General features: G+C 36.4%; 4 protein-coding genes across 5 annotated transcripts; 3 read left to right on the plus strand and 1 right to left on the minus strand.

Annotated features, from left to right (window-relative positions):
• The first annotated feature begins 1,667 nt into the window (after nucleotides 1–1,667).
• Nucleotides 1,668–10,130, plus strand: LOC103449578 (ubiquitin carboxyl-terminal hydrolase 8-like). Its single transcript, XM_070810033.1, has 13 exons — nucleotides 1,668–2,053; nucleotides 2,143–2,331; nucleotides 3,620–3,758; nucleotides 4,873–4,932; nucleotides 5,019–5,114; nucleotides 5,673–6,029; nucleotides 6,139–6,279; nucleotides 6,388–6,558; nucleotides 6,697–6,954; nucleotides 7,311–7,459; nucleotides 8,208–8,771; nucleotides 9,021–9,294; nucleotides 9,701–10,130. Exons 1-13 carry the CDS (start codon nucleotides 1,704–1,706, stop codon nucleotides 9,815–9,817), a joined length of 2,865 nt encoding a protein of 954 aa, XP_070666134.1. The 5' UTR covers nucleotides 1,668–1,703; the 3' UTR covers nucleotides 9,818–10,130.
• A 456-nt stretch (nucleotides 10,131–10,586) lies between these two features.
• Nucleotides 10,587–12,727, plus strand: LOC103449579 (dihydroneopterin aldolase 2-like). Its single transcript, XM_008388902.4, has 3 exons — nucleotides 10,587–10,779; nucleotides 11,774–11,978; nucleotides 12,362–12,727. Exons 1-3 carry the CDS (start codon nucleotides 10,761–10,763, stop codon nucleotides 12,564–12,566), a joined length of 429 nt encoding a protein of 142 aa, XP_008387124.2. The 5' UTR covers nucleotides 10,587–10,760; the 3' UTR covers nucleotides 12,567–12,727.
• Nucleotides 12,728–13,560: 833 nt separating this feature from the next.
• Nucleotides 13,561–15,903, minus strand: LOC108174931 (uncharacterized). Of its 2 annotated transcripts, none has more exons than XM_070810034.1 (7): nucleotides 15,775–15,903; nucleotides 15,524–15,664; nucleotides 15,361–15,443; nucleotides 15,085–15,243; nucleotides 14,440–14,550; nucleotides 14,127–14,193; nucleotides 13,561–14,031 (listed from the first exon to the last, which is right to left on the minus strand). In XM_070810034.1, the coding sequence occupies exons 2-7, from the start codon at nucleotides 15,636–15,638 to the stop codon at nucleotides 13,751–13,753; spliced, it is 816 nt and encodes a 271-aa protein (XP_070666135.1). In that variant the 5' UTR covers nucleotides 15,639–15,664; nucleotides 15,775–15,903; the 3' UTR covers nucleotides 13,561–13,750. The 2 variants fall into 2 exon arrangements, with proteins under 2 accessions (XP_070666135.1, XP_070666136.1); XM_070810035.1 differs by having other exon boundaries at nucleotides 15,524–15,660; nucleotides 15,771–15,886.
• An 8,435-nt stretch (nucleotides 15,904–24,338) lies between these two features.
• On the plus strand, nucleotides 24,339–25,146 carry LOC103413549 (agamous-like MADS-box protein AGL62). Its single transcript, XM_008352014.4, has one exon. The coding sequence runs from the start codon at nucleotides 24,400–24,402 to the stop codon at nucleotides 25,003–25,005; it is 606 nt and encodes a 201-aa protein (XP_008350236.2). The 5' UTR covers nucleotides 24,339–24,399; the 3' UTR covers nucleotides 25,006–25,146.
• The last annotated feature ends 422 nt before the right edge of the window (nucleotides 25,147–25,568 follow it).

Here is a 25,568-nt window from a genome sequence, read left to right on the forward strand (position 1 = left end):
TGGCATTATCTTATCTCGGTTTTATCTTCTCAAACTCATGTCTTTCTTTCGGTTTTATTTGATAATAATATGTAACTAAATTTTTAGTAATTAGGAGCTGTTTTGAAGCCTCGAATATGATTGCAAGTTTGTTATGACATTTTGTTTGAATTACTTTTATGAATGGATGAAAATTGATTCACTACTTGTCTCATTGATGAATTCTTTATGTGTTTTCTACAGATGCATACTTAGTAAGCATATCTAGGATTCTAACGCTATGAATATGTGTGTGCCTGCCCTTATCGAATGAGGACCTACATATGTTCTAGAGTAGTACTTGTTAATTGAGATTAACATGTGAACCAATTTCTAGGATAAGTAAGACAACGCTAGTACTTACGATGCCTTGTGATGACTCAAACTCTTTTTGTTCTTAATGATTTTTACTTGTTAAATCTATGAACACGTCATTCTAGATTGCATGCTAGGAACTAAGTTAAGTTGAAAATGCCATTCTCTTAACATACTATATAAGAAAGAGTAATAGGTTTAGTTCTAACATTGAGCCAACTTGAGCATCTTCATTCGGAAATAAAAGGAATTTGAATGAAACATAACATGTTTGCATGATTATTTGGTGGTGGATATCAATTCCCCTAACTCATTTTTCTTAATTTGTGAACTACTTAAAATTTGTTTCTGTCCTATTTTTGTTCGATTTAATTTAAATAGCAAATCAACTCCAAAAATCCCAAACATTTGTTGAAGTGTAGCTCTGTGTGTCTAGTATCTGCATATAAAATTTCATAGACTTTAGATTAGTGTAAGTCGGTCTAATAATTATTTTTCGATGGCTGGTCAGTAGGGACAGCAATAAGTTTTTGTGACATTTTAAGTAGTTAGATAAAACAATCTTCTACGAGAAAGACCTTTATTTTCATATGCTACAATTGACAAATATTAGTGTTAATAAGGAAAATCAATAGGACATTTGTGTGCTACTTTGTGGTGTGCTACTTTGTGGTGTGCTACTTTGTGGTGTGCTTTTAATTATATCAGTTTGGCTGGAAAACGACTAGAAAATGGCTAACTTGAGCCCAAGACAGCCACTTTCGAGCCATGTTTTGGCCAAACCACGGTGATTTAGTCATTGAGAAAGGTACCATTCTCTTCGTCTCGTCGAGAAGTATGATTTTCGTTTTTGAATCCCTCGATTTCGTTGAGTATTGAAAAAGTTATGAACGTTTAAAGTTTACCAAGTTTCTAGTTTTCCCGCGGACCAGCCACCTTTCAGCTATTTTCAGGCCATGTTCGGCAATCATTGGGCTTCCAAAAAAGCATAATCTTGTTCTAAACTTTCCTATCTTCATTTTGATATATTATGGGTCGAATTTGGTTAAGAAATGATTGAGTTACGAATCTTTGAAAATTGCCAAAACTTCCGACCATGAGCTTCAGGACACTTAACGGAGTTTTTAAAATAATGGATGGTGGACAATCCCAGGGACCAAAATGATGTGTTATGCAAATTTCATTGACCATTTTAGCTAAAAAATCATAAAATAATGAGGTCATCCACCAATTAATAGAATTATGACAATATTTTTATTTTTTTAATTTTATTTGTAAAAGAAAAAACAATATTTTTTATTTAATATATAATTAGTTTCGTGTGGCGAAGAGTAAATAGGAGAAAAGGAGTCCCTGACTCACTCCCTATTATGACCCGACGAATCTCCGAGAAGCTCCGACCCTCTCTCTTCCCCTACAAGCCGACCCTCCGCTTTCTCTGTCCTCCTCCCCACCTCTCTCTCTCCTCCACGCTCCACCTCTGCAAGTCCCTCGCACGCGCCCTTGCCGCCAAAACCCTAGCCCTCTTCTCCCTCCCCTTTTCCGACCACGACCGCGACGCTATGGCCGATTCCTTCGGCGACGACTCCTTCTGGGACCTCGACTTCCGCCCCCATTTCCGCTCCCAGCGCCCCCGCCTCCACGACGACTACGATGACAACGGCGACAACGAAGACGTTTTGGGCAATGCCGTTGATAAGGTCTACCTCGTTCCTTACAGGTGCGTTTTGGAACGACTACTCCCGCTGAAATTCTGTCTTTTGGGGATTTTTCCAATTGGGTTTTGGTGTCGTTTTGGTTCGGTTTCAGGTGGTGGAAGGAGGCTCGGACGGAGGAGGATCGCAATGGAGGGGTCCTTTACACTGCTACGACGGACGACGACGACGCTGGCGCTGAAATTGTATTGGATTTAAAGAAGAACGACGTCGTTGAAGAAGGGTTTTCGGGGCGCGAATACGCCTTGGTCCCTGAATCAACGTGGTGTCGCGCTCTCATACGGTGAGGATAACTTTGCGGTTCTGATTTCTCATTGAAATGCTCTGAATTATGGTATTTTTAAGTTTTATTGATTAGGGCAGGAGTAGGCTAGTTTCGGGGTTCGGAAAACCCTCGAAATGTAATTAGGGCAGGTCTTAATGGAGGCTTTAATTGGGTTTAAAAGGAAGGATAGTGTGTCATTTCTCTCTTGGTGTAAGGTGTTAACTATTACTATGCTGGATAATCTTTTTAGGAACTGCTAAATACACCTTAGTTCAATTGTTACGGTGGCATACACAAATCTTTGATTGCCCGTTTCATAAATGATTGAGCTTGGATGATATTAATAGCACATCTCCGGGAAGATGACGGCAGTTTTCTGGGTTTATATGGCGGAAAGGAAAAAGAGGGTTTATTAGGGCATCACCAATGGAGAGATGCAAATTTGAAGTGTAAAAACCCCGTTTACATCCCATTTACATTTCCTCGAGATGTCAATGTGGTTCTTTGCTCCAATGGGAGATGTAGTAAATTTGGCCCTCTCCTCTTTTTGAACTCTAGGACTTTTGCTTTTATTTCTCTCGAGATGTATAAAAAAATATATAAGTACTTGCATCTACCGGTCAAGATGGGTGTTTTACATTCCCTTAAAATTAACCATTGGTGAGCTTCACTACCTGCTAGGGATGTATATATGTTATACATCTCCATATACACCATTGACTAGAGATGCTCTGAGAATGTGGATAGGGTTTGGTTATAGGCTCTTTCATGGAGTATATAGCTTTGAGGTTAGTATTCAAGGGACTAGGCAAATAAAAAAATCCCCTCCAATCATACTAGTCAAATGGTCAGGCAAACAAGCCTTGTTCACTATCTTGTTCTGTTATTTATCACACTTGAAAGCAGCTGCCGATATGTTTTCTCAGAAGTGTAGTCCTTGTTCACTATCTTTGTACATTTTTTCTATGCGAGGAACAGTTTTATTTCTCATTAAAGAAAAAGTTGGTAAAGTGTAAACGGTGTTGATTTCATTGTTTTGGTACTGGGCTGTCTGGGATTGCGGGAGGAAATAGAAAAATGCTTTTAATATGTTTTCAGGGATTTCTTTCTTTCTTCTCCGCCTCCTCCTAAAGTATTTTAATAGATATTTATTTTTATCTCTACATGGTTTAACAGTGATTTATGCGACCGGTGCTTTCTTATCCACAACCTTCTGGCTGCCATTTGTCTGCCACTATCTTTCTATTATTTTCCAAGCAGTGGATTTCCTATAGTATTGGTGTTGATTTGTCCACTCTTCTTGTAGGCATAATGATTTCAACGCAGCAGCGAAGGATAACGTGAGCTTTTTTGGTGCAGAAAACTTAAACGATATTTATTCTCTACAAATTAGGCTATTTGTTTCCTGGGAAACAAATTCATTGTTTGTAAAGATCACCCAAAAGGTTAGTGACATTAGTTTTGTAGTTGAAGCGTATTTTCTTTTATCCCCTTCCCTCTTGTTATAGTCCTGTAGATGATGAATTTTGAAAACTTTGTTATGGAAGTTAGATGCTTCTTGTTCTTTGGGAAGGAAATTGTTTGAGAATCATGCTCTACATTATAATTAGCATAATCTAAAGTGTGGAAATTGCTTTTTGTTGTTATCGTTTTTCTTTTCTTTGTGATACGTATTTGCAGGTTCAAAACATTGTAGGTTTGGAAAGTTGTTAAATCATGCATGCATTCTTCCTAATTAAATTGACGTAAAAATTGACTAATTCTGTGTTGTGGACCGGAGTTCTGTGAAAATATGGAATGATATGGTTATTGAACAAGATGCTAAGAAGGCGAGTGAAAGAGCGAGATCAAGAAGGGGAGTGTGTGTTTTAGCTAGCCAAGGAGCGTAGTCCCAATCAGCAATGAACTATTTCTCATCAGTTTATCAGATATTGTATTGGGACTGTTCTGCTATGTTTCAAGGAAATTTTTCTGAGTATTTATTTGTTCTTGTGGCATGCGTCATATGAAGGAAGGTTATTTGAGCTAGGAGTCAGGTTAAGAAATGCATAAAGAATGAGAACATAAAAAGTATACTGTTTATGGATTATATTGCTTCTAGTAGTTGACATTAAGTGGAAAATTTACCTTTTACGGTAAAATTTCTTGGGATTCTACTGAAATGTGGGTTGTGTCACTTGCATTTTGTTTAACCTCTTGTATGCTTGTGACATGCATATGATTCTTACTTTTGTACTTTGATACATTCTTGTGCTCGATAGTAGCACACACAAGTGGATAGCACTGTCAGCCTGAGGTCTGTATTGCAAAACGTGATACTATTTTTCTCTAGCTTATAAGTCGTAATTACAAGTTTATAGTGACAATATGTATATCATCCAAAGGTCAAGCCTTGAAACTCATTGTATATTTATGTGTGAGCTTGCTTAATGGTGTTCCTATGCTGACATATAGACTACAATTACATTATAATTTTTTTATTTATTGTTCTTTTACTATTCAGTTTATCAATACTCATTTAAATTCTTTAGGTTTGGATTGATTGACCACTACTTTCAGGATAATGCAATAGTTTCCTACAAGAGGGCCTGTAATGTTTTCAGTTCAGAGTATGTTCCGGTGAGTTACCAAGTGACAACTAGTCATTTAAAATTGGTCTGATAATTAAGTGGTGATATTTACTCATTCAAGAATTGATTGGCCAGTTGCATATTTGGGACTTCTCTGGGCAGACAACCCAATTTTTCATGAATGACAGAGTTAATTTGCCAAGCGATATTCCTGGACAACTGAACAAAGAGGTGAGTGATTAAATGTATGCAACATTTATTGATATATAGATTTTGCTCTCCCTTTTTTGTATTTTTTGGGTGACGATCTGATTGGTCTTTTTTGGTTTGGAAACAAGGGCCAGTTTCTCATTAGCATAACTTATTTTTGGGCACTCGTATTTGCACCAAGACAAACATCAACACGGCCAAGGTTTAAAAAATTCCATTTCTTTCCATTTCTCCCCAAGCTATTTCTATGTTTGAAGTTTAAAAGTTCTTTTAAAAAGCACTGATGTGGCTGCCATTGCCCATTTTTGGTGAGGAGGGGGAAGGGGTGATAATGATGCCATTTGTCTGCATTGATTCTTTGTTAGCGTGGAGTGGATTACATCAAGTCCTGTTTTTTTTTTTTTTTTTTTTTTTTAAAATAGATTACTAATGCATTCTTCTCAAGTATTCAAATTTTATAGTACAAATATCTAGTAAACTTAATTTTCAATGCTCAGTGTTGCTCTTTATATAATCTTTCATGCAGATTAATTTCTACAGTTTAGTCATCCGGCCTTTCTTTTCATATTGTCTTTTCAGATTCTCCTTGAATTGCGACTCCATGGATTTTCAGACTGTATGAAAGGTTCAGATTGGAGGAGTGATGAAGTGGCTGATAAAGAGTCAAGTTTGGATGGTTCTACTTATGGTGGCTCTATTAAGATGAATGGAAGCACTGACTATGTGAATCCTTATTTAACTTCAACCAACTCCTTGCAAAGTGGTATAATCTATAGAGGAGTTGGTTCCTTAGGCCTTACTGGACTAGAGAATCTTGGGAATACTTGTTTTATGAACAGTGCCATCCAATGCTTGGTGCATACTCCAAAGCTGGTTGATTACTTTCTAGGAGATTACCGGAAGGACATAAATTACGCAAATCCACTAGGATTGAAAGTATGTAATTGGATTATTCCCTTAGTTTTCATTTTAGATGCCTGCCTTTCTCTGCATCTTTCACTTACTTTGATTATTGCCTCTCCCTTTTGCTATACTTATTTTCCAGGGAGAGCTTGCTTTATCATTTGGAGAGTTGTTGAGGAGGTTATGGGCTCCAGGTGCAAGGTCAGTGACTCCAACGATGTTCAAGTCAAAACTTGCTAATTTTGCTCCCCAATTCAGTGGCTATAATCAGCATGATTCCCAGGTTAGTTCTTTTTATGTTTATTCTCCTTTTTTACTTGGTGGGAATGTTTAATCATTTTGTGCTGGAAATAGGTTTATAAATTGTAATTGGTTGAAGTGCCTCTTGTAGGAACTTCTTGCTTTTTTGTTGGATGGTCTCCACGAAGATCTAAATCGTGTAAAATGCAAACCTTACATTGAAGCTAAGGATGTGGAGGGTCGTCCAGATGATGAAGTAGCAGAAGAATATTGGCAAAATCACCTTGCTCGGAATGACTCAATCATTGTCGATGTGTGCCAAGTAAGTATTCTGGTTTAAGTGCATTTGTAATTTGGTGATTTTAGTTTTTCCTATATCTTCTTAAAATAAGTTTGTTGGGATCAACTTCATTCAATTATTTTCACTATATTGCAATATCTGTTTGCTTTCCAACTGTAGGGTCAGTACCGGTCAAAATTGGTATGCCCTGTTTGCAACAAGGTGTCTGTTATGTTTGACCCATTTATGTACCTTTCGCTACCGTTACCTTCAACATCAATGCGGACTATGACTTTGACGGTCCTAAGTACAGATGGGACTGCAATGCCATCTACATGTACAGTGACAGTGCCCCAGGGTGGGAGGTTGATGGATCTTACTAATGCCTTAAGCACTGCATGTTGCTTAAGAGATGATGAAACTCTGATGGTAGCTGAGGTATATTTCTAGAGCTAAATTTTGGGGTACTAAAACTTTGTTGCATGTCATTGGCGTGGGGACTGGGTTTTCCATATGGATGGATGACATTTATACTAGCTATGATCATGGGCCAGTTGTGTTGTTCTGCAGACTCTTGATCCTCTAGCACCATTTATTGGCATTTTGACTATTAGGGGGCCTCTTTATGCCTTTTGCATTCTCTCCAGTAAAGTTATGCCCATGATTGTTTTTGTAACTATTTGTAACCTTGTTAAGAATCATCAGCGAAAGGTTAACTACTTGACCTTTGTTTGTAATTTTGTAGATATATTGTATTTTACCTTTCAACTTGACCTTTGTTTATAACATTGTAGATATACAAGAGTTGTATTTTTCGTCTACTGGAAGATCCATTTGATTCATTAGCCTTGATCAGAGATGGTGACCTGTTGGTTGCTTATCGGTTACCAAAGGATTGTGAGTCATCCCTTTTGGTTACGTTTATTCATCAGCATATGGACGTGTAAGTTTTGTCTCTTAAATATATCACCACTGCTCTATCAAATTGCTTTACTCAAATTACTTTATCAAAAAACTGAAAGTGATACTGCTGATGATTTTTCTGCTGTATTTGTATGTCAAACATGCTTAGTGAACTCAATAAGCAACCTAAAGAGTTTTATGTGATTGTAAAATAACTTTGTGGCTTTTTTATAAAATGTTTGATAGAATAATCTTGTTTACAGGTGTAATGAAGGTACATTGTTTATCTGATACAAATTTGTATATGAAAGGACACTTTATGCTAACTTGCAAGTATGGCGGTTGGATCTTAAAGTTCACTAGAAATTGCATCGAAAACATACTATGTGATATTTCCCCATAAAATATTTTTTGCTGGTGTATGTTATCTTTCATGTGATGCAATTAGTTGACGTATTGGGAAAAAAGAGCAAGTAATTGATGTGGTGATTTGATATCTGTTTTATATTCATTTAAGTTTGAATTCATGGCATAGAAGAATTTGTCTTATGGGGTGTTACTGGTCTTCGTGCTGTACAGCTATAGGCATTTTTTGTCTCTTTCTATAGCTAGTGATATTTTTTAATGAACTCTGTTGTACTAAAGTTGGATATGTCAGTTCCGAATTTGAATCTATGAACACTTGATCTTTTAAAAAGATAAACAATTTACAGTTTTATGTTTCCGCCGCTGAAGAATTGTTATTATTCCGTTAAAAAGCCTAAATACATGTTTTTGTCTGGGATCAGGGGCTATAATAATGGAGAGATGGGATTAGTCCCACCGGCGTTTGGCGTACCCCTCATAGCAAGGTTGCCTGATGTTTGCAATGGATCTGATATTCGTAACAAGTTCCTGAAAGTACTAAACCCATACTTGATGCCTACTGGAGATGCATTAGATATTTTTGATGATGATGATATTGGAAATTATGCTACTGAAGATTCTAACAAGGAGGACGCTACTCCTTCTACGATTATGGATAATGATGCTTACGCGGACAGGGGATCTGGGGATGAAGCACATTTGGATAATGACTTCCAGTTTTACTTTACAGATACAAAGGGAGCTATAAGAGACACCTTGATAGACATGAATGAGCCAATAGTGGTCTCAAAGTTGCCTAAGAGGTTGAGTGTACTTGTTTTATGGTCTGATAAAATGACTAAAAAGTACGATACATGCCTTCTAAGCAATTTGCCGGAAATTTTCAAGCCCCAATTTTCTGTGAGGAGGCCTCAAGAATCTGTTTCTCTGTACAAATGCCTTGAAGCCTTTATGAAGGAAGAACCTCTAGGGCCAGAAGATATGTGGTTAGTATCTGCCTTTTATTTGAAATTACGAGAACAAAAATGTTATGCATCTTGCTGGCTGTTGTTTCTTGGCATAATCTGGCTAGTGAGTCTTATGTGAGAGAATGCAATTTATTTTGTTAATCACTTACGTTATCTACACAGTTCGACTTTTCAGTTTTTTTTTGACAATCTATTAAATAATGCAGTCAAGTCATTTTCCTGTTGCCTATATTAATTATAGCTTTTGCAATGATCTGTTATTTACAGGTACTGCCCTACCTGCAAGAAGCCTCAACAAGCTAGCAAAAAGTTAGATCTTTGGAGATTGCCTGAGATTTTGGTTATTCATCTGAAAAGATTCTCGTACAGCCATTATTTTAAGAACAAGCTAGAAACATTTGTTGATTTTCCAATTCATGATCTGGATTTTTCACGCTACATTGCCCACCAAATTAGCCAGTTATCCAGCCGATACATGTTGTATGCGATTAGTAATCACTATGGTGGCATGGGCGGTGGTCACTATACTGCATTTGCTCAAGTAAGTGTTTTTTCTTTTATTGTTGGAAATTCCTTGTGTTCTTGTCAAAGTATCTCGGTTGAAACATTTAACTTGGCGAAAGTTGGACTGCCCCGTAGAAAGCTCCTTTTTTATTTTGTTCATTATATGCATCTATCTCCAGGGTTTTCTCAGTTTAAGGCTTTCTTAAAGTATATTTATAATTAGGCATGTGTGTGCTAAAAAAATGTGTAAATGAAAATGAACGGAAGTCGTAAGAGTTAATTGTAACTTTTCAGCTTCTGTTAGTCACAGACTCACCTTGGTTAGGAGTTGTTAAGTTTTCGGACCTGATTTATACAGGGCTTCTGCAAGCAAATTTGCGTTTCTTTTGTACACAGACCTTTCGAATGACACGGTTTTAATAAACAATTTTGTTCATGTGCAGCTCGGTAATGGTTCATGGTATGAGTTTGATGATGACAGGGTTTGTCATGTTGGGGAAGAGACGATCAAGACATCAGCTGCATATGTTCTTTTCTACCGAAGAGTGCCAGATGTATAGACACCTAGGCAGTTGTATAGCTAAGTAACAATTGGGAAGCAGGTTGCGGGAGGAGGGGCGACGGGCGTAGATATCGGAGGAGGGATATTTAACAGAAAAATGGAGCATATGATTAATGTTGTACAGCTTTTAATGGCGCCGGTGGAAGAGGCGTATAATAGCATCACCTCTTTGATTTTGGGTTCACCTTGTATATATACTCGACCCAGAAAAGTACTGAAATAGCATCAATTGTTCAAAGAGTTGGATTCTCTGTGGGTGCAACATTTTGTTTGTCATCTCACCTTTTGGTTATTTATTGCACATTTTAGAATTGGTAATTGTCTCCAATTTACTTGCAGGCTTGCATCTACTTCATTTGAATTTGAATTAACATCTTGAACAAGGATGGGAGTTTTTTGCTCGTGGTCATCAAATTAAATAGTTAGGAGCGATTATGTGATCGGATTTGCATTTGTGTTACGACTTGTCATGCGATTGTTACTAATTTACTTTTGTTATTATAACATGCGTATTTATTTATTTATTAATATATATTATTTTAACAAACAATATTATTTACGCAAAGGAGACGGAATGGGCTTAGCCTTACAATGAACTACTAATAATGTGATTCAAGTTCGTCTTTGGCAACACCATTTCAACTAGCAACTATTTGGTCCCTCTCTTGTTGGAGTCCCTACATGTGAATGTATATAATTAGAAGATCGTACTGTCAAATCAAATGGACTTGGAGGGTTAATATTATTATTATATGGTCCATTAAAATGGTGAGTTATAGACCATAATTACGGTGTAGCTAACATAAGTGTAGGTATAGCACGCGCTATCCAGTATCCATCTGTGATTTGTAGTGTTCCAGATTTTCACCAAACGCAGATTCTCCCGCAACGCACCACCCTTGAAGAAACATTCAGCAAAAGCTGCCGAATACAGAGCTTTAATGGCTGCGCCCACTTCTGGTAAACTCATCTTCTCTCTCTCTCTCTCTCTACTCTGCTTACTTTTTCTTACTTCTCTGAAAAAGTTGAATAAAATCTTTTTTTTTTTTTTTTTTTTTTTTTTGTGGTAATTTTGATATGGAAAAAGGTCTAAACTTTGAGATATGGGTAATGGGTTCTTGAACATTTGTGGTTATGAGCATGTTAGCATTACTGGGTTCCTCCTGGATTTACAAAAAAAAAAAAAAAAAAAAAAAAAAAAACAAAAGATGTTTCTTGGTTGGCCATAGGAGTTTTTGGATACCTCAACCCCATCACCAATGCATAGCCCTCGTTTGGTGCCGAGGATTAGATTGGATTGGATAACTCACTAGATTGTTTGTATGTTGAATGAAGAATTGGATGGCCGCTTCCAAATTTTGCACAGGATGAAAGGTGGAAGATGAACTAGTCATGAAGGTAACTTATCCCTCCGCGTCCTACTATTGTAGGGATTAAAAGGATAAGTTCCCTTCATGACTAATATCATCTTCGATATTCAACTCGTACAAAATTTTCAAAGTTGGCATACATTTCTTTGTTCAACATTCATTCAAGCTACTTGGTTATCCAATCCAATTCAATCCTAGACAATCGAGGTCGTCATAAAGTGTAAATGAACACGAAAAGTTTCTTCTAACTAGCATAGAAACTTATATTAGGAGTTGAGGGATAGTGTACAAGGAAAGTTGTCGTTTTTCCTAATGACAGTCAATTTGCATCCCCCTCTGCACCCAAGTTCGAATCCATTCCCCGTAGTATAGATTAGATTAATTAGCATACTGTTCGAATAATAACAATGAAATAACGACAGTCAATTTGTATAGATTCTTGTTATCTTTTCAGTAATAATTTTATTAGGCCTTTTGTATGTTCCAGGTGAACTGTGAACATTAACGTTTTTTGTGCGACTTTCCTTTATTGGTTGGTGTTATTGGGCAGCCGTTAATGGCTAATTATGGTTGATTTTCATTAGGAACAATACAGGAAGATGCTGCAGTAAGAGGGGGAGATAAGCTCATATTGAGGGGTTTGAAGTTCCATGGTTTCCATGGGGTGAAGCCTGAGGAAAGGAAGTTGGGTCAGAAGTTTGTGATAGACGTTGATGCTTGGATGGATCTCCGGGAGGCTGGTAAATCTGATCACTTGTCAGATACAGTTAGTTACACCGAAATCTATCGGTTAGTAATAACATAATACGACCTTTTCATTTTGCATTACCTCGAATACTGACATATAACGTCCTAGTTAAGTGCTGCAATTCTAGCATGTGCAGATTACCAGTCAAATGTTCACTTCAGTTTGCAATGGCCTTGAAAAGTTAATCTTCAATATCAGTCTTCCCTGAGATCTGTCTGTTTTTTGTTCTGTTTCTTTTGTCGTATGAGTGCGATATAATTACTAATAATGATTGAAAGATAATTAAAAAATGGAGACTCAAAAGCTAGGCATTTGCGTGCACAAAAGAAAAAAAAAATTTAAACTACATGATTATCGTCTTATATCTAAAGATTTTGTCAAACTAATACCATCACTTGTGATTTATTGAAATTATACACCTCAGCATCGTAAAGGAAGTTGTAGAAGGGCCTCCTCATAATCTTCTGGAGTCTGTGGCTCAACAAATTGCATCTACCACTCTGAAAAATTATCCCCAGATATCTGCTGTCTCTGTGAAAGTTGCAAAGCCGCATGTCGCTGTTCATGGTCCTCTTGACTACTTGGGTGTGGAGATTTTTAGATACAGAAGTATTGATTTGCCAAAGTAATATTTTACCAAGTTACTCATACATAGGCAATCTATGTCCCCTGTGACTTCCTGACACAGGTTTTTAGTGTGTGGTTTTCTCAGTTTGAAAATTTGGCGCGGATCCTTGTTCTATATCGTGAACCAGTGCTATCACTAATTAATGGCATTGCAGTTTTATCTTGTGATTGTGCACGTTTCGACTTACTCTGATTGTTTGATCTTGGTTGCTTTGGTTTTATACTTAATACCTGTGAACTTTTCTTTTATTCGATTTCTTCATCAAGATTGCAGTAACGGGTCAGTCCCCGAATTTATGCAGCAAAATAAGAGATAGGGCTGGTCATGTGGAATGGTTAGATCAGTTAGCCAGATTTGTTGGTAGCTCAGCTGCTATGTCGAGAGTGACACTCTCCATAACCATGTCTAAGGTTTGTCGATAACAAAACTCTCACAAGTGAATGAGTCTTCTTGTAGGGAGGTTCTATGTTTCTGAACCCAGTTCTGTAGTTTTGGGTTTGGATCTGCAGAGCATTGCATGGTGTTTGACTCAGTTTTCGTCCGTCGAGCGCCTAGCTTGGACCACAGTTTAATTCTACTGTCGGGTTTTATTAAACAAGCAACCGCTGTGCAGCTTCTTTCATGAAGATGGTCGAGGGGAGAAATTGTTCCCCTCCGGGAAGAGCAGGGAAGAATTCTTCATCGATAAGCCGGCAGCTTACAGGTACGGATTAGTTTGATAGAATGTAATTAGCCAACTGGTAAGCAGCATCTAAAACGATATATTTTCGTGTGCACGCTAAAATCCTCCAGGATTTGCCGTTCCACATTGGAGTATTTCGATATGCTTACCGTGTGTGGTATCAATGTGAATAAATACAAGCGTTACTACGAGGAAAACAAAATAAAAAAGCACTGTAAGACGAGAATCCTGCATTTCCTTCTAAACTTCAAACTTTTATTCTCAACAAAAGCCGACTAAGAAATGACTGCAATGATATTCGACATATTAAGCGTTTAAAATCTATAATGGCGAAAAAATTTATAACTGCGAGCAGCCGCTACCAGAAACGAAACAATGTTTGCTCCTACTGTGGCACTCCGTCTTTCACAATTCAACACGACAATTTGATCCAAATGCAAGGACAGGGCGAGGAGTCTCAAAACGTTCTTTTAGAATGTGAAAGCAAGGGAAGGAACCTTTGCTCATGAAGCCTCACCATTTCGTTCACTATCACGACTTCTGCCTTTGCGGCCCCAAATTGGAGTTGTCTCAATAAGTTGGTGAGGAACAAGCTTTCTTTCGCGCTTAGTCATCTTAATGAAATTCTTAACCTTCAGTTTGGCTATCTCTGCCTCCTCGTCAGGGGTAATCTCCCTCACTACGACCGTAAGGCGGCATTCTGGTCTCACTTTCACTCCACATTTGCCTTTGGCATGGTAGGACAGTCTCTTTTTGAAGAATCCCTTTCCAACAAAAGCCTCGGCTACAAATAAGGAGAAAATGCAGAACAAAGAAGGTTAAAAACTGAAAAACAAAAAAGAAAGATAACAAAAACTAAACTTTGTTTGCAGTATTTACCAACAAGGAGACGGTCTGGGTCTAACCCATGATTATGAGTTGCATTTGCTCGGGCTGAATGAATGACCTGCAAATAGCAGTTTCTTAATCAATGTTGACATTATGAAGTATATTTTTTTTCATGTGAGTATGCAATGAGCATAATGAAGGCATTACAAGTCACATTAATCAAAATAATAAACAGTAAATCGCCTTAAATGCTAATTTTATCTCACCTGACTTCAGCACAGATGTTTTTACATAGCATAGCTAACATATATATATATCTGTTCTAATTAAAATAGCTCAATGAAACGCTGAATGGCTGTATCACCTGGTACACAGTTTTTGAAGCTCGCTTTACTGTCACTTGCAACTGCAACAATGCATCTTCGACACGCATACCACGCACCAGTGCAGCAACCAAGTTGACCTTCTTAGGGCTCTGAGAGTAACAAATGAGTGAGCTAAAATCAATAAAGGTACGTCAATACTAAGGGGGAGAATATGGAATAACATGAAGTATAGAGCAGTAATTTATGCAACCCGAGATCATTCATCCAAGATACAATTCCAATTGTTAGGACAATTAGCATCCAAGATGAATGGAACCGGAATACACGTCCGTTTCAACTGCAAGCCTCCTCTTGTCACAAATAAGCTCTGCAAGACTACTGTTTTCAGTACTGTCTTTCCCTAAATGCATCACACACACCCACATAATCAGCAAAATGACTAGTGTAAAGGAATTGTTCAAACCCCGGCCCTCTCTCCGCCATTAGTTGTCCAATCTAAGGTAAATTTGGTAGAACACACAGATCAAAACCCTAATATTGAATTTGACTATTGGATAGCAAAGGAACATTAGAATTCAGAAAATGTGCTTCATGGCCGGAGATGCTTAAAAATCTGAATCCGAACAAAGCATAGAATCCATTACAAAGTCTTAAAACGACACAATAAGAGTGCAATTCAATACCTGCTTTATTCCCTTTAAGATAGCTTGAACTTTAGCAGGTTTAGTGAGTGATTTCTGCTTGTGCTCCTCATTCGTTGCAGTATTTGATGCCAAAACAGGAGTCAATGGAGATGGAAGAGGTGTTTCCTCTGCTCTCAAGTTCTTTGAACTCGAAATTCCCTGTCAAAACAAAACTCAGCACAAATATTGACAATGAAGAGGAAAACACAACAGTGATAGAGATGAAAACACAAATATATATAGATATATATACATATATATAAATTTGAGAATTACCAACTGCTGAAAATATTGATGAAGGGGCCTTGAAATGGTTGGAGAAGATGGTTTGCAAAGAGTTTGGAAATAAGGCAAGAGACCTGTAACATTAAGATTCTGACTATTCAACAATTTCCAAAACACCAAGTGAGAAAATTGGAGATTTCGAAGAGCTACTGACCCTCTAAACGAGAAGAGGAAGAAGAAGAGAAATTGGCTAGAGGGTTGTAACTACATTCAACCCTTTTTCCAATTTGACGGATAGCTGATTGCAGATGCCTCTGCCAAGCCGCCATGGCTGCAACAGAGAATTGCTTCCTACCTGCAAAAAATGGAGGAAAATACAGACATTTGTTAGTGGATATGGGCATTTGGGGGAGAATCGGAGGTTGGGATATATAAAATTTGAGTTCTTTGTGCGCCACCACCGACCTCAGCCTCGTTTCAACCGCGACGGCCACCGCAAAGTCTCAAAGTGTGAAGAGTTTCAAAGCTCAGTTGCCGCTGCAAACCTAAATAACAGACCCATTTCACCGTTTTTTTTTTAGGCTAAAGCCGAAGCTTATAGGAAAAAATAAAATAATTAAATAAAATATGAAAAATTTTATTTGAACCTATGTAACATATTTTTCCACACCCAACTTACTTTTTTCACCTATATTATTTTTTATTAAAGAATTAATCTCTCTTTAAACCCAAATTTATTACCTAAACTACCATCTCAAACCCAATCAAAATGTTAAGTTATCTTTACACTCATGCCTTTTATAAAATAGCATTTGTAATTGATTTTTTTTTTTTAAAGAGGTGTCCTTGCCCCACCGCCCTTTCCCCACTAACATTTCCATGGCTATTTTTTTTTCTCTTTCTGCTACCAAATCTAGACATTTGACTTTTTTCTTTCTACTGATGTGGATAAGTAACAAATCAAACAATTCATCCCCGTATATTTATCAACAAGCAAGAGAGTTTATAATCTAAGAACATTGGTAAGAAGTTTTTCCTTAGAATTTTCCAATTCCAGAAAGTTTAACAAACCATTCGAGATTGATAAAAAAATTGAAACCCAAACACTCATATTCTAAACTTTAAAAAAATTGAAATCAAACAAACAAAATATTCATAAATTGAGTCATACCTTAGTTAGAGGATTCAAAACTTCAAAATCACCATCCATCAATAAAAAAAAAATTTGTTTTTCTCTACAAGACCTATTAGAGTTTTAGCCAGAATGAACGTAAGATAAACAAGAAGTGATGGTAGGGTTTAATGGGTTTATTGATAAATTTGAGTTTTATTATTAATTTCATTTTGTACTTAATAGTAATTATGCAATAGGGTAAAATAAACAATTAACAATTTAAATTTAAGTTGGGTGTAGAAAGAGATTACATGGGTTCAAATAAAATTTCCCATTAAATATTTTGACCAAATTGTAGCAATAGTACTAATCTATTTCACGGGGTTAAGTTTTCAACTTTTCTAATAGTTTTTCCAGTTCTCGAATGATATCATTTATTGCACTAGTATTCATTTTTTTATACTCCATCAACTTTACCGTTATGTTAAGTTTAACCCATATACTTTGTTAAAAATGCAATTTTTTTTTTAATTTTCGTGAAATATTTTTCATGGGCATTAAGGAAAACTTTATAAGACATTTGAAAGTGGATTTATAATTTATTGAGCAACAAATGTGACATCTCGTCTCAAATTTTAAGTTTTATAAATTTTAAAGTAGTGATTTTACGAAAATGCCCTTAGAGGCAAGGATGTTTGACTTTCGTTGATCGTTTGAAGTCACAATTAATGTTTCCGAATAGATTTTGAAGCTTCGTACGCGTAAGCGAAAGCCGTTTATGAGTTCGGATTATAACGGTATAGTTACAGACGTTTGAAATTGATTATTTAAAGTTAGTTAAATAATTTGAGCTCCCATCTTGTGGGAAGGAAGCCAATCAACTTTTAACAAGGGAATAAAGGACCAATCAATTTAAATGGAAATAAGGACCAATTAGAAAAAAGGAGAAAAGAAATGACCAATCAAGAAGGAGAGAGAAGAACTTCATCTCCTTTCCTGTCAAACCATAAACTCGACGATGACCCGGTTTGATTCCGGCGATCCTCCGCCATTTTTCAGGCGATTCTCACCCATCCATCACCTGCAACCTCTTCCATAACCTCCCATCTACCATCTCCACCCATATTTGAGGGTTTTTATGTCCAAAACCGTGAGGAACTCCACTGGAGCACCGGAGGTGCTCGACAATGATTCCTCCAATCCGACGAGTTCCACCATCTAAAACTACCCTTAATCAACTTCCCTTGGACCCAGGAACAAGACCCAACCAGTGGTAGATACATTGGAACACCGAGTTAGGAGATTCGAAGTTCACCCATTTTAGGGTTTAGGTGGGTTTGAGTGAAATTGGAGCATTTCCCGGCCAAATTGGACTTGGTCACAGGAATAAAACTTACTCTACTTTTTGAAATCTTCATTTCTGTAAAATTTGAGAATTTTTGGAGATAGCTGAATTTTTCGCCGAATCGGGGCGGCCGACTGCCGTGTGCGGCGGCGCGTGAGTCGAGTCACCCCCTGAGTCACCCCCTGACCTTCCTAACCTAAGTTTGACACCCCAATTGCATAGGTGAAGTCCGATTGATGAAATCTCATCGTTTGAACATAGTTTTGTTAAAGACCGCTACTTGAACATTATGTGAATTGACAATTCGACCGTTGGATCGTCACCAAAATTTAATACATTATAGTATGTATATTTGAGGATATTAGAAACTTACGGATTGGGAATCTGACATAGATCTTCCCAAATTGGATTTGTAAATTCGTAAAATAAAACGTTGATCGCCACTTGAATTGGCAATTGGCGGAGATCCAACCGTTGGATCATAATGAAACTTTAGTATGATGTCCTAAAAGTATAATATGGATCTTTAGAAGTTACGAATCAGAATCCGAGATGTAGATCTTTCGGATTGAGTTACGTAGGGTTGTGGACCCTATCGTTGATCTTTGACCAACGGTTGACTTTTGGTCAATTGGTCTCAAACCATTCTAGAACGTCATTGGGATGTGTTTTATGTAAGTTACGTGTTCTATTAATAAGAGTTCTGAGACGTGACTGAATATTTGTTCTAGGTGATGATTGTTCGTGAGTCTCAATATTCGTGTTATGGAGTCGTATTGCGGACCTTATGTGAGTGGGTCTTTTCCTTTTTATTGTATATATATAATTGATAGTTCCACAAACACTTTTAAATTGATTTATGCATTTTATGCCATGTCATATATATATATATATATTTATATATTCTAAAATAATATGATATGGTTCAGTTTTAGATTGCATCATGGCATATCCTTATGCATATTACCTACATATAATTGTTGTGAATGCTTTGAAGTGCTAAGGTGAACGCGGGAAGTGCAGGTAAGTTCAAGTGAGTGTATGGTGTTATTTGAAATGATTGAGTTATGACATGATTATATTTGTGTTTTAGGCAACTTCGACACTGTCGTACATGTTGCCTATGAGTCGTACAGGTTGATTTAGGCAACTTCGATTCGTGTGTTATCATAGATTGATGAGCACCTGATTTTATTATGTTGCTACCGATACGTAGTGATTTGGAATATTCCTGGATTTACTGTTGATTTACATTTGATTTCATACTTATACGTAATATGATTTTCTGGAAACTATACAGGTATTACAGTGAGGGGTTATAACGTTTAGAAGGTCTTTATTAAAGCTTTATTTTCAGGCCCACTCTACGAATGCATAGGCGAAAGTCAAACATCCTTGCCTCTAAGGGCATTTTCGTAAAATCACTACTTTAAAATTTATAAAACTTAAAAGTTGGGACGAGATGTCACAACAAATATATATTTAATAGAGTATTTAAGCTGAAAATTGAAGGAAAAAAATAAGTGAAAAGGATTTTTTTATTTTGTCGAAATGAAAAAAATATAGTTGTGAGGCCCAAAACATTGTTAAAATGGGTTCCACCCTCAAGAATATCAACGGTATGTCTTACCTTAATTTCCAAAACTTTACGGTGAGGTGAAGGTGAAAATAAACAGATTGGACGATAATTTATATATGAATTTGCAAAACTGACTAAAACTGTGAGTGTTAACTCACACTTTTTTGTTGTTGTCAAAACTGCAAATATTTTATTTTCGCAAAATATTTTTCATGAGCATTAATGAAAACTTTATAAGGCATTTGGAGTAGTGATTTATTAAGCAACAAATATATATTTAGCAGAATATTTAAGCCAAAAACTAAAAAATACGTGAAAATATAGTTGTGACCCCCAAAATTTGTCAAATGGGATTCTACCCTCAAGAAACTTAACGGAAAGTCTTACTTTAATTTTCAAAACTTCACGGCGAGGTGAATGTGAAAATAAATAGCAATAACAATAAAGTATGACTTGGCGAGGATCAGAAGAGTGGTACATGTCTTTCCCCATTCCAATTTATTTATTATTTTCTGCTTTTTTTTTTCCTTTGAGTTTTTTTCTTCACACATTACTTTATTTAAGTAACCACTATTAAATTCAAATATCTTGAAATTTTAGGTTTTAAATGGTTTATCACAAGTGTTTAAATATGAATTATAATAAATTTTACACAGAAATATATTTTGAAGAACATGAAAGTTTGTTGTTATGCTAAGATAAAAAAAAAAGAAACATTAGCAAAAAAATTAAAAAAGTCGATCGGTATGAAGCTAGCGATTTCAGTAGTTGCTACCTTGCTAGCGACAGATTGTACAATCGGTAACAAAGTACCGATCGTATCTTTTTCTATTTTATTTATTTATTTATTTTTTACTTTTTTCTGTTTTTTTTTATTGAATTTTCTTCTCTTCCTACATTACTTTATTTAGATTCAAATACCTTTAGATTTATATTCTTGTTTTCCGTGCACTTGCCCGCCTCGTTTTGTATGCCTCTTTTTCGTGCCTTGAGCGGGCCTTAGTTTGCACGGCAAATACAGTCTTGTGTTGCGTGCGTAGAGCCATCCTCGTTTTGCATGTCAGAAGCCTGCCATGTTTCCAGTGAACGGATCCCGCCTCGCTTTCCTTGCGCTTAAGTTTGCATAGTTCTGCGTGCACGGAGTTTGCCTCGTTTTGCGTGCATCAAGCCCGCATAACACACGTTTTTAGGTTAAAAATTCAATTTTTTAATTTTCACTAAATGTTATCTATGAGCATTAAGGAAAACTTCATAACGCATTTGGAATCAGTTTTACGATTTATCGAGCAATAAATGTCTATTTAGTAGAATATTTAAGACAAAAACTTAAAAAATAAATGAAAAATATAGTTGAGAGGCCCAAAACAATGTTAACATGGGGTTCAACCCTCAAGAATATCAAGGAAATGTCTTACCTTAATTTTCAAAACTTCACAGTGAGGCGAAGGAGAAACTAAATAGATTGAACGATGATTTATGTACGAATTTGCAAAACTGACTAAAAATCGTGAGTTGCTAACCCATGTGTTTTTGTTAAAAATGCAAATTTGTTATTTTCGCGAAATATTTTTTGTGAGCATTAAGGAAAGCTTTATAAGGCATTTGGAAGTGGATTTACGATTTATTGAGCAATAAATGTATATTTAGTATCACATCAAAGTCGAAAACTAAATAAGTAAGTGAAACATATAGTAGTGAAACCCAAAACATTGTCAAATGGGCTCAAGAAACTCAACGGAAAGTCTTACCTTATCACTACTACAATATAGGCTATCACTGGCGGACCAAAAAGCGACAAGAAATCCGATTTCTGTCCGAAATTTGGCAAAAATCCAACATAAAACAATGTAATGTTGGATTGGAATAGCAACACCATTGCTAGCGTCACTAAAGGGCTTCAGTGTCGGTTTGTTCGTTTAATCCGCCACTAAGCAGCGTTGGTTAAAAGCGACACTGATGTTGACGTCGGTTTAAAGCGACATATACTTCAACATTACGTCGGTTTAAAGTGACGTCGGATAACAATTAAATAAATAAAATATGTAAACTAGCGATAGTCTTAACCAACACCACCTTTGTTAATAATAATAAAAATATTTCAAAATCTGTCTTTGGATTCGTTTTCAATGAATTGCCAGGGATTGGATCATCTCCGAATTCCTTTTGTCCGAATCCTCCAGATCCTCCCCCAACACCTTTCTTCTTCTTTTTCCTATGTGGTTCTGCTGCTGCTTCTTCCTCTTCAGTTCTTCTTCTTCCTTCTCTGCAATTCTGCTACTTTTTCAAATTTTTTTTTCTAGCCGATTCTACTGCGCCTTTTTCCAGGCCGCTGCTACGATCCTGGGTCGTCGTCTTCTCCAACATCCGCCCCCATCTCAACCAGCCCACCGTCTCGAGGTGGAGGATCCGAGGCCACTGCTGCCATCGCAGCTTCTGTTGCTGTCAGCACATGGGTGATCGTTTTTTGACTATCCGATTTGCTGTAGAACGGACGAGATTGATGCATCCGGGTGATCATCTTTTGACCGTTTCCGTCTTTTCCACGACTCCCTCGGCGCTCCCAATGACAGTCTTCTGCCTTAACTCAGCAGCCCCGCGCAAATTCTGAAACTCGGGATCGATGACCTCCGTCGTGACGGGCAGGAGCACGGTTTGGGCTCAGTTGAATTTGAAACGACGATTGCTGCTGCTGCTGTTGTGGCTGCGAAGAAGGAGCAAAGAATGAGCTGCTTTGGTGAAGGGGCTGTGTTCTCTTCCTTTATATTTAGAATTTTGTGCGGGAGTCTACTGGAGTGGTGTGAAAATTTCAAATTTCAAAATGTTTGAAATTTTGAAAAAGTTTAGTGACCTGCCTTTTAAAAACTTTTTAACTTAAGTATATATGAATTTGGTAGATAACAAAACGACACCGGGTTTTAAAATATTTAAAAATATTATTAGTGTCGACTACAATCGACACTGGGTTTCAAAATATTTAAAAAAACTAAAATCTATGTTGCTCAAAACTGATGCAGGCTTTAAAATATTTAAAAACAATAATTAGTGTCGGCTAGAAGCGACACCCATACGTTATGTCGCTTAAAAGCGACATTGTTTTATTTAAAGTGACACCAATATTTAAAAATTATTAAAAAGTATATCGGTTATAAGCGACATTAAATGTTTACATCGGTTAAAAACGACATAGACAGTTTATGACACTTACAAGCGACAGTAAATCCGATGTTATGTTTAGTAGGTGTCGCAAATGTCTTATCCGCCACTATATAATATTAAACTGACATCACCTACTGACATTATAAGGCCCTTTTGTAGTAGTGTATTTTCAAAACTTCCCGGTGAGGCGAATATGAAAATAAATAGATTAAACGATGATTTAAGTACGATTGGACGAGGATAGGTAACATGGTACCGATCTTTCCCTATTCCAATTTATTTATTTTTTTCTTTTTTTTTTGCCCTTTTTGTCCTTTGAGTATTTTCTTCACACGTTATTTTATTTGAGTAACCACTATTAAATTCAAATATCTTTAAATTTAGGTTTTATATTGTTGATTACAAGTGTTTAAATAGGAATTATAATAATTTTGCACGGAAAAATATATTTTGAAGAACATAAGTATAATAGTTTGTTGTTTTGGTAAGAGAAACAAAAGATTGATTCCTAGTTGTTTTTCTCATTGATTTTACAACAATAATACCTTGTTTGGTCATTGATTGGAGTCTCCTTATAGAAGTTAACTTGTGCAGTAAAATAAATAAGAGTAAATTGTAGCTATGGTCCCTGAACTTTACTCAAATTGGAGCAATGGTCTTTCAACTAAAAATCCATTACCATTGGTCCTTCAACTCATTAAAACGTGTAGCTATGGTCCCTCAACTAAAAATCCATTACCTTTGGTCCCTCAATTTTAATTCAACTGGAGAAATTGTCCCTTAACTTTATCCAAATTGTAGCTATGGTCCTTCAAATATAACTCGTTTTGACAAAAAAATTTACGTAGTTGACAAAAATGACCATAATTACACACTTTGATGAGTTGAGGGACCCTAATTAAATAAATGGTTATTCCAACATAACATATTTTGACAAAATTTTGAAGAAATTAATGAAAAAGACTATAGCTACACATTTTGATAAGTTGAGGGACCAATGGTAATGGATTTTTAGTTGAGGGACCATTGCTCCAATTTGAGTAAAGTTCAGGGACTATTGCTACAATTTACTCAATAAATAAACATATTGGCCCACCCGATAAAAAATTTATGGCTCTACTCACCACAATAAGACAACCTTAGATATGAACTAAATTTGCAATTCATGGAAGTCAAAGACCTCCATCTTATAGTTGAAAGAAATTAATATTCACTAAACCGTAATACTAGTGGTCATAAACGGAACTATATGTACCATCATTCTCAAAGTCTACCTCATAACATGATAGAAAGGAAGTTGAATAAGTCATTATCTTTGAAGTGCTTACCAGTAAAATCCAAAAGATCGGAATGAGAACGATGACAACCTTATTATTTTGACGTGTGTTAATAAGAAATTTTTGTAGGTATCGGAAACTCCGCCACGAAGTGTCACTATTGCACGTTAAAATATGAGTGGGCAGCAAAGTTCTTGTGTCTCACTTCTTAAGTATTTAAAAAATAAATAAATACATATGTTATATGTTAAATAAAATAATAACACTATATAGTTAATCGTGTTCCCTAACTTATAGGACACAAACCTAATCAAATCATTTTTTTTTTCCCAAACAATCAAATTGTGTTGACTAATTTGTCTTTTCACGTCTTAAAATCTGGAGAACGCGTAATAAAAGTAGAAAAGATTTGGATTTAGAAACGGATGAGGAAACCTTGGGAAAGGGGTAACCGCCTAATCAATTAGATGGTTTCACCGACTCTTAGTTTCTGTTCATAATCTCGGTGTGTATATATCCCCCTCTAGAGGGCTCTCCAATCTCTTCCGTTATGTCCTCTTCTACAACCGCAAACCTACCATCGTAAACTCTATAAACTCGCTCCATTTTTGCTAGAGATATGCCAGGCATTATTAATACCGCTCTTCCAAATCAAAAACCTGTTCAAAGAAAACTTGTTATCAAGAAAATAGAGAAACCAAATTCCCTGCTGGTCTCGTTTTCGAAGCGGAGGGGCGGTCTTTTCAGGAAGGCTTGTCAACTCAGCGGTCTGTGTGGCGCTGAGGTGGCCGTCATTGTCTTCTCTCCGTGTGGCAGGTTGTACGTCTTTGGCCATCCATCGGTGGATTCTGTTCTCTCTCGCCTTGAACGCGTAAGCACTGCCTTGCATGGCCACCAATACATCTCTATGCATGCTAGTTCTGAGGCTGAAGATCATGATACAGACAGCAGTAGTATAATCGAGTCCAATTCAAAAGAATCTTGTATGGTGTCCAAAACGAGCATAGATCTTGAAAATCTTGGCTTAGATCTTGAAAAAGACACAGAGGAGACGGAGGAGGACGAGGCGAGCAAATTTTGGTGGGATCAGCCAATCGAGAATGTGAAGAAGTTGGATGAACTGAAGCAGTTCAAGAGTTCATTAGAAAAATTGAAGGCTAAAGTAATTACGCAATTGGATGAGATGGAAATGCGTAAATTGGTTGTGAGGCATTATTTGATGTGAGACCATGCGTTGTGATGCATTACTTATGTTATTTTGTTACAATTGTTATCGAGTTCTACATTTTTTTTTTCAAGAAGGAAAATGAGAGCTTTCATTGACTAGGGTTACCTTTTGTACAAGTCTCGTTATTAAACGTTTGATTCTTTTTAGTGCATATATAGAGTATTTAATCTTTTGTAAACTTACTAGATTAAGGGATTAAGTAAGAAATTGCATGTATATGTAAAACCCTAATCACAATCTTACCTTGGAATCTTACACATAGTAATAATATTATGGCAGTCGAATTCTCGGGCAATTCCAACACCAAAAAAAACTTCGCTTTGTCTTTATACATGTGAATACCGGCCGAGAGTAATTGTAAGACACAAAAAATTGATATACTACTTCATGCACATTATAATCCATATTAGATTCCTCTATTATTGTAGCCAATTCTTAAAAAGTGTGTTAGTTTTGTATGTGCAAATATAATTATCAATCAAATAAAAAACCAATATATGATCTCTTCCGGGTGTGCTTTTCTTTTACTAATTAATTAATGAAGTTTACGCGATGTTCTT

The sequence above is a fragment of the Malus domestica genome, chromosome 12 (genome assembly GCF_042453785.1).
Source record: "Malus domestica chromosome 12, GDT2T_hap1".
Taxonomy (NCBI): domain Eukaryota; kingdom Viridiplantae; phylum Streptophyta; class Magnoliopsida; order Rosales; family Rosaceae; genus Malus; species Malus domestica.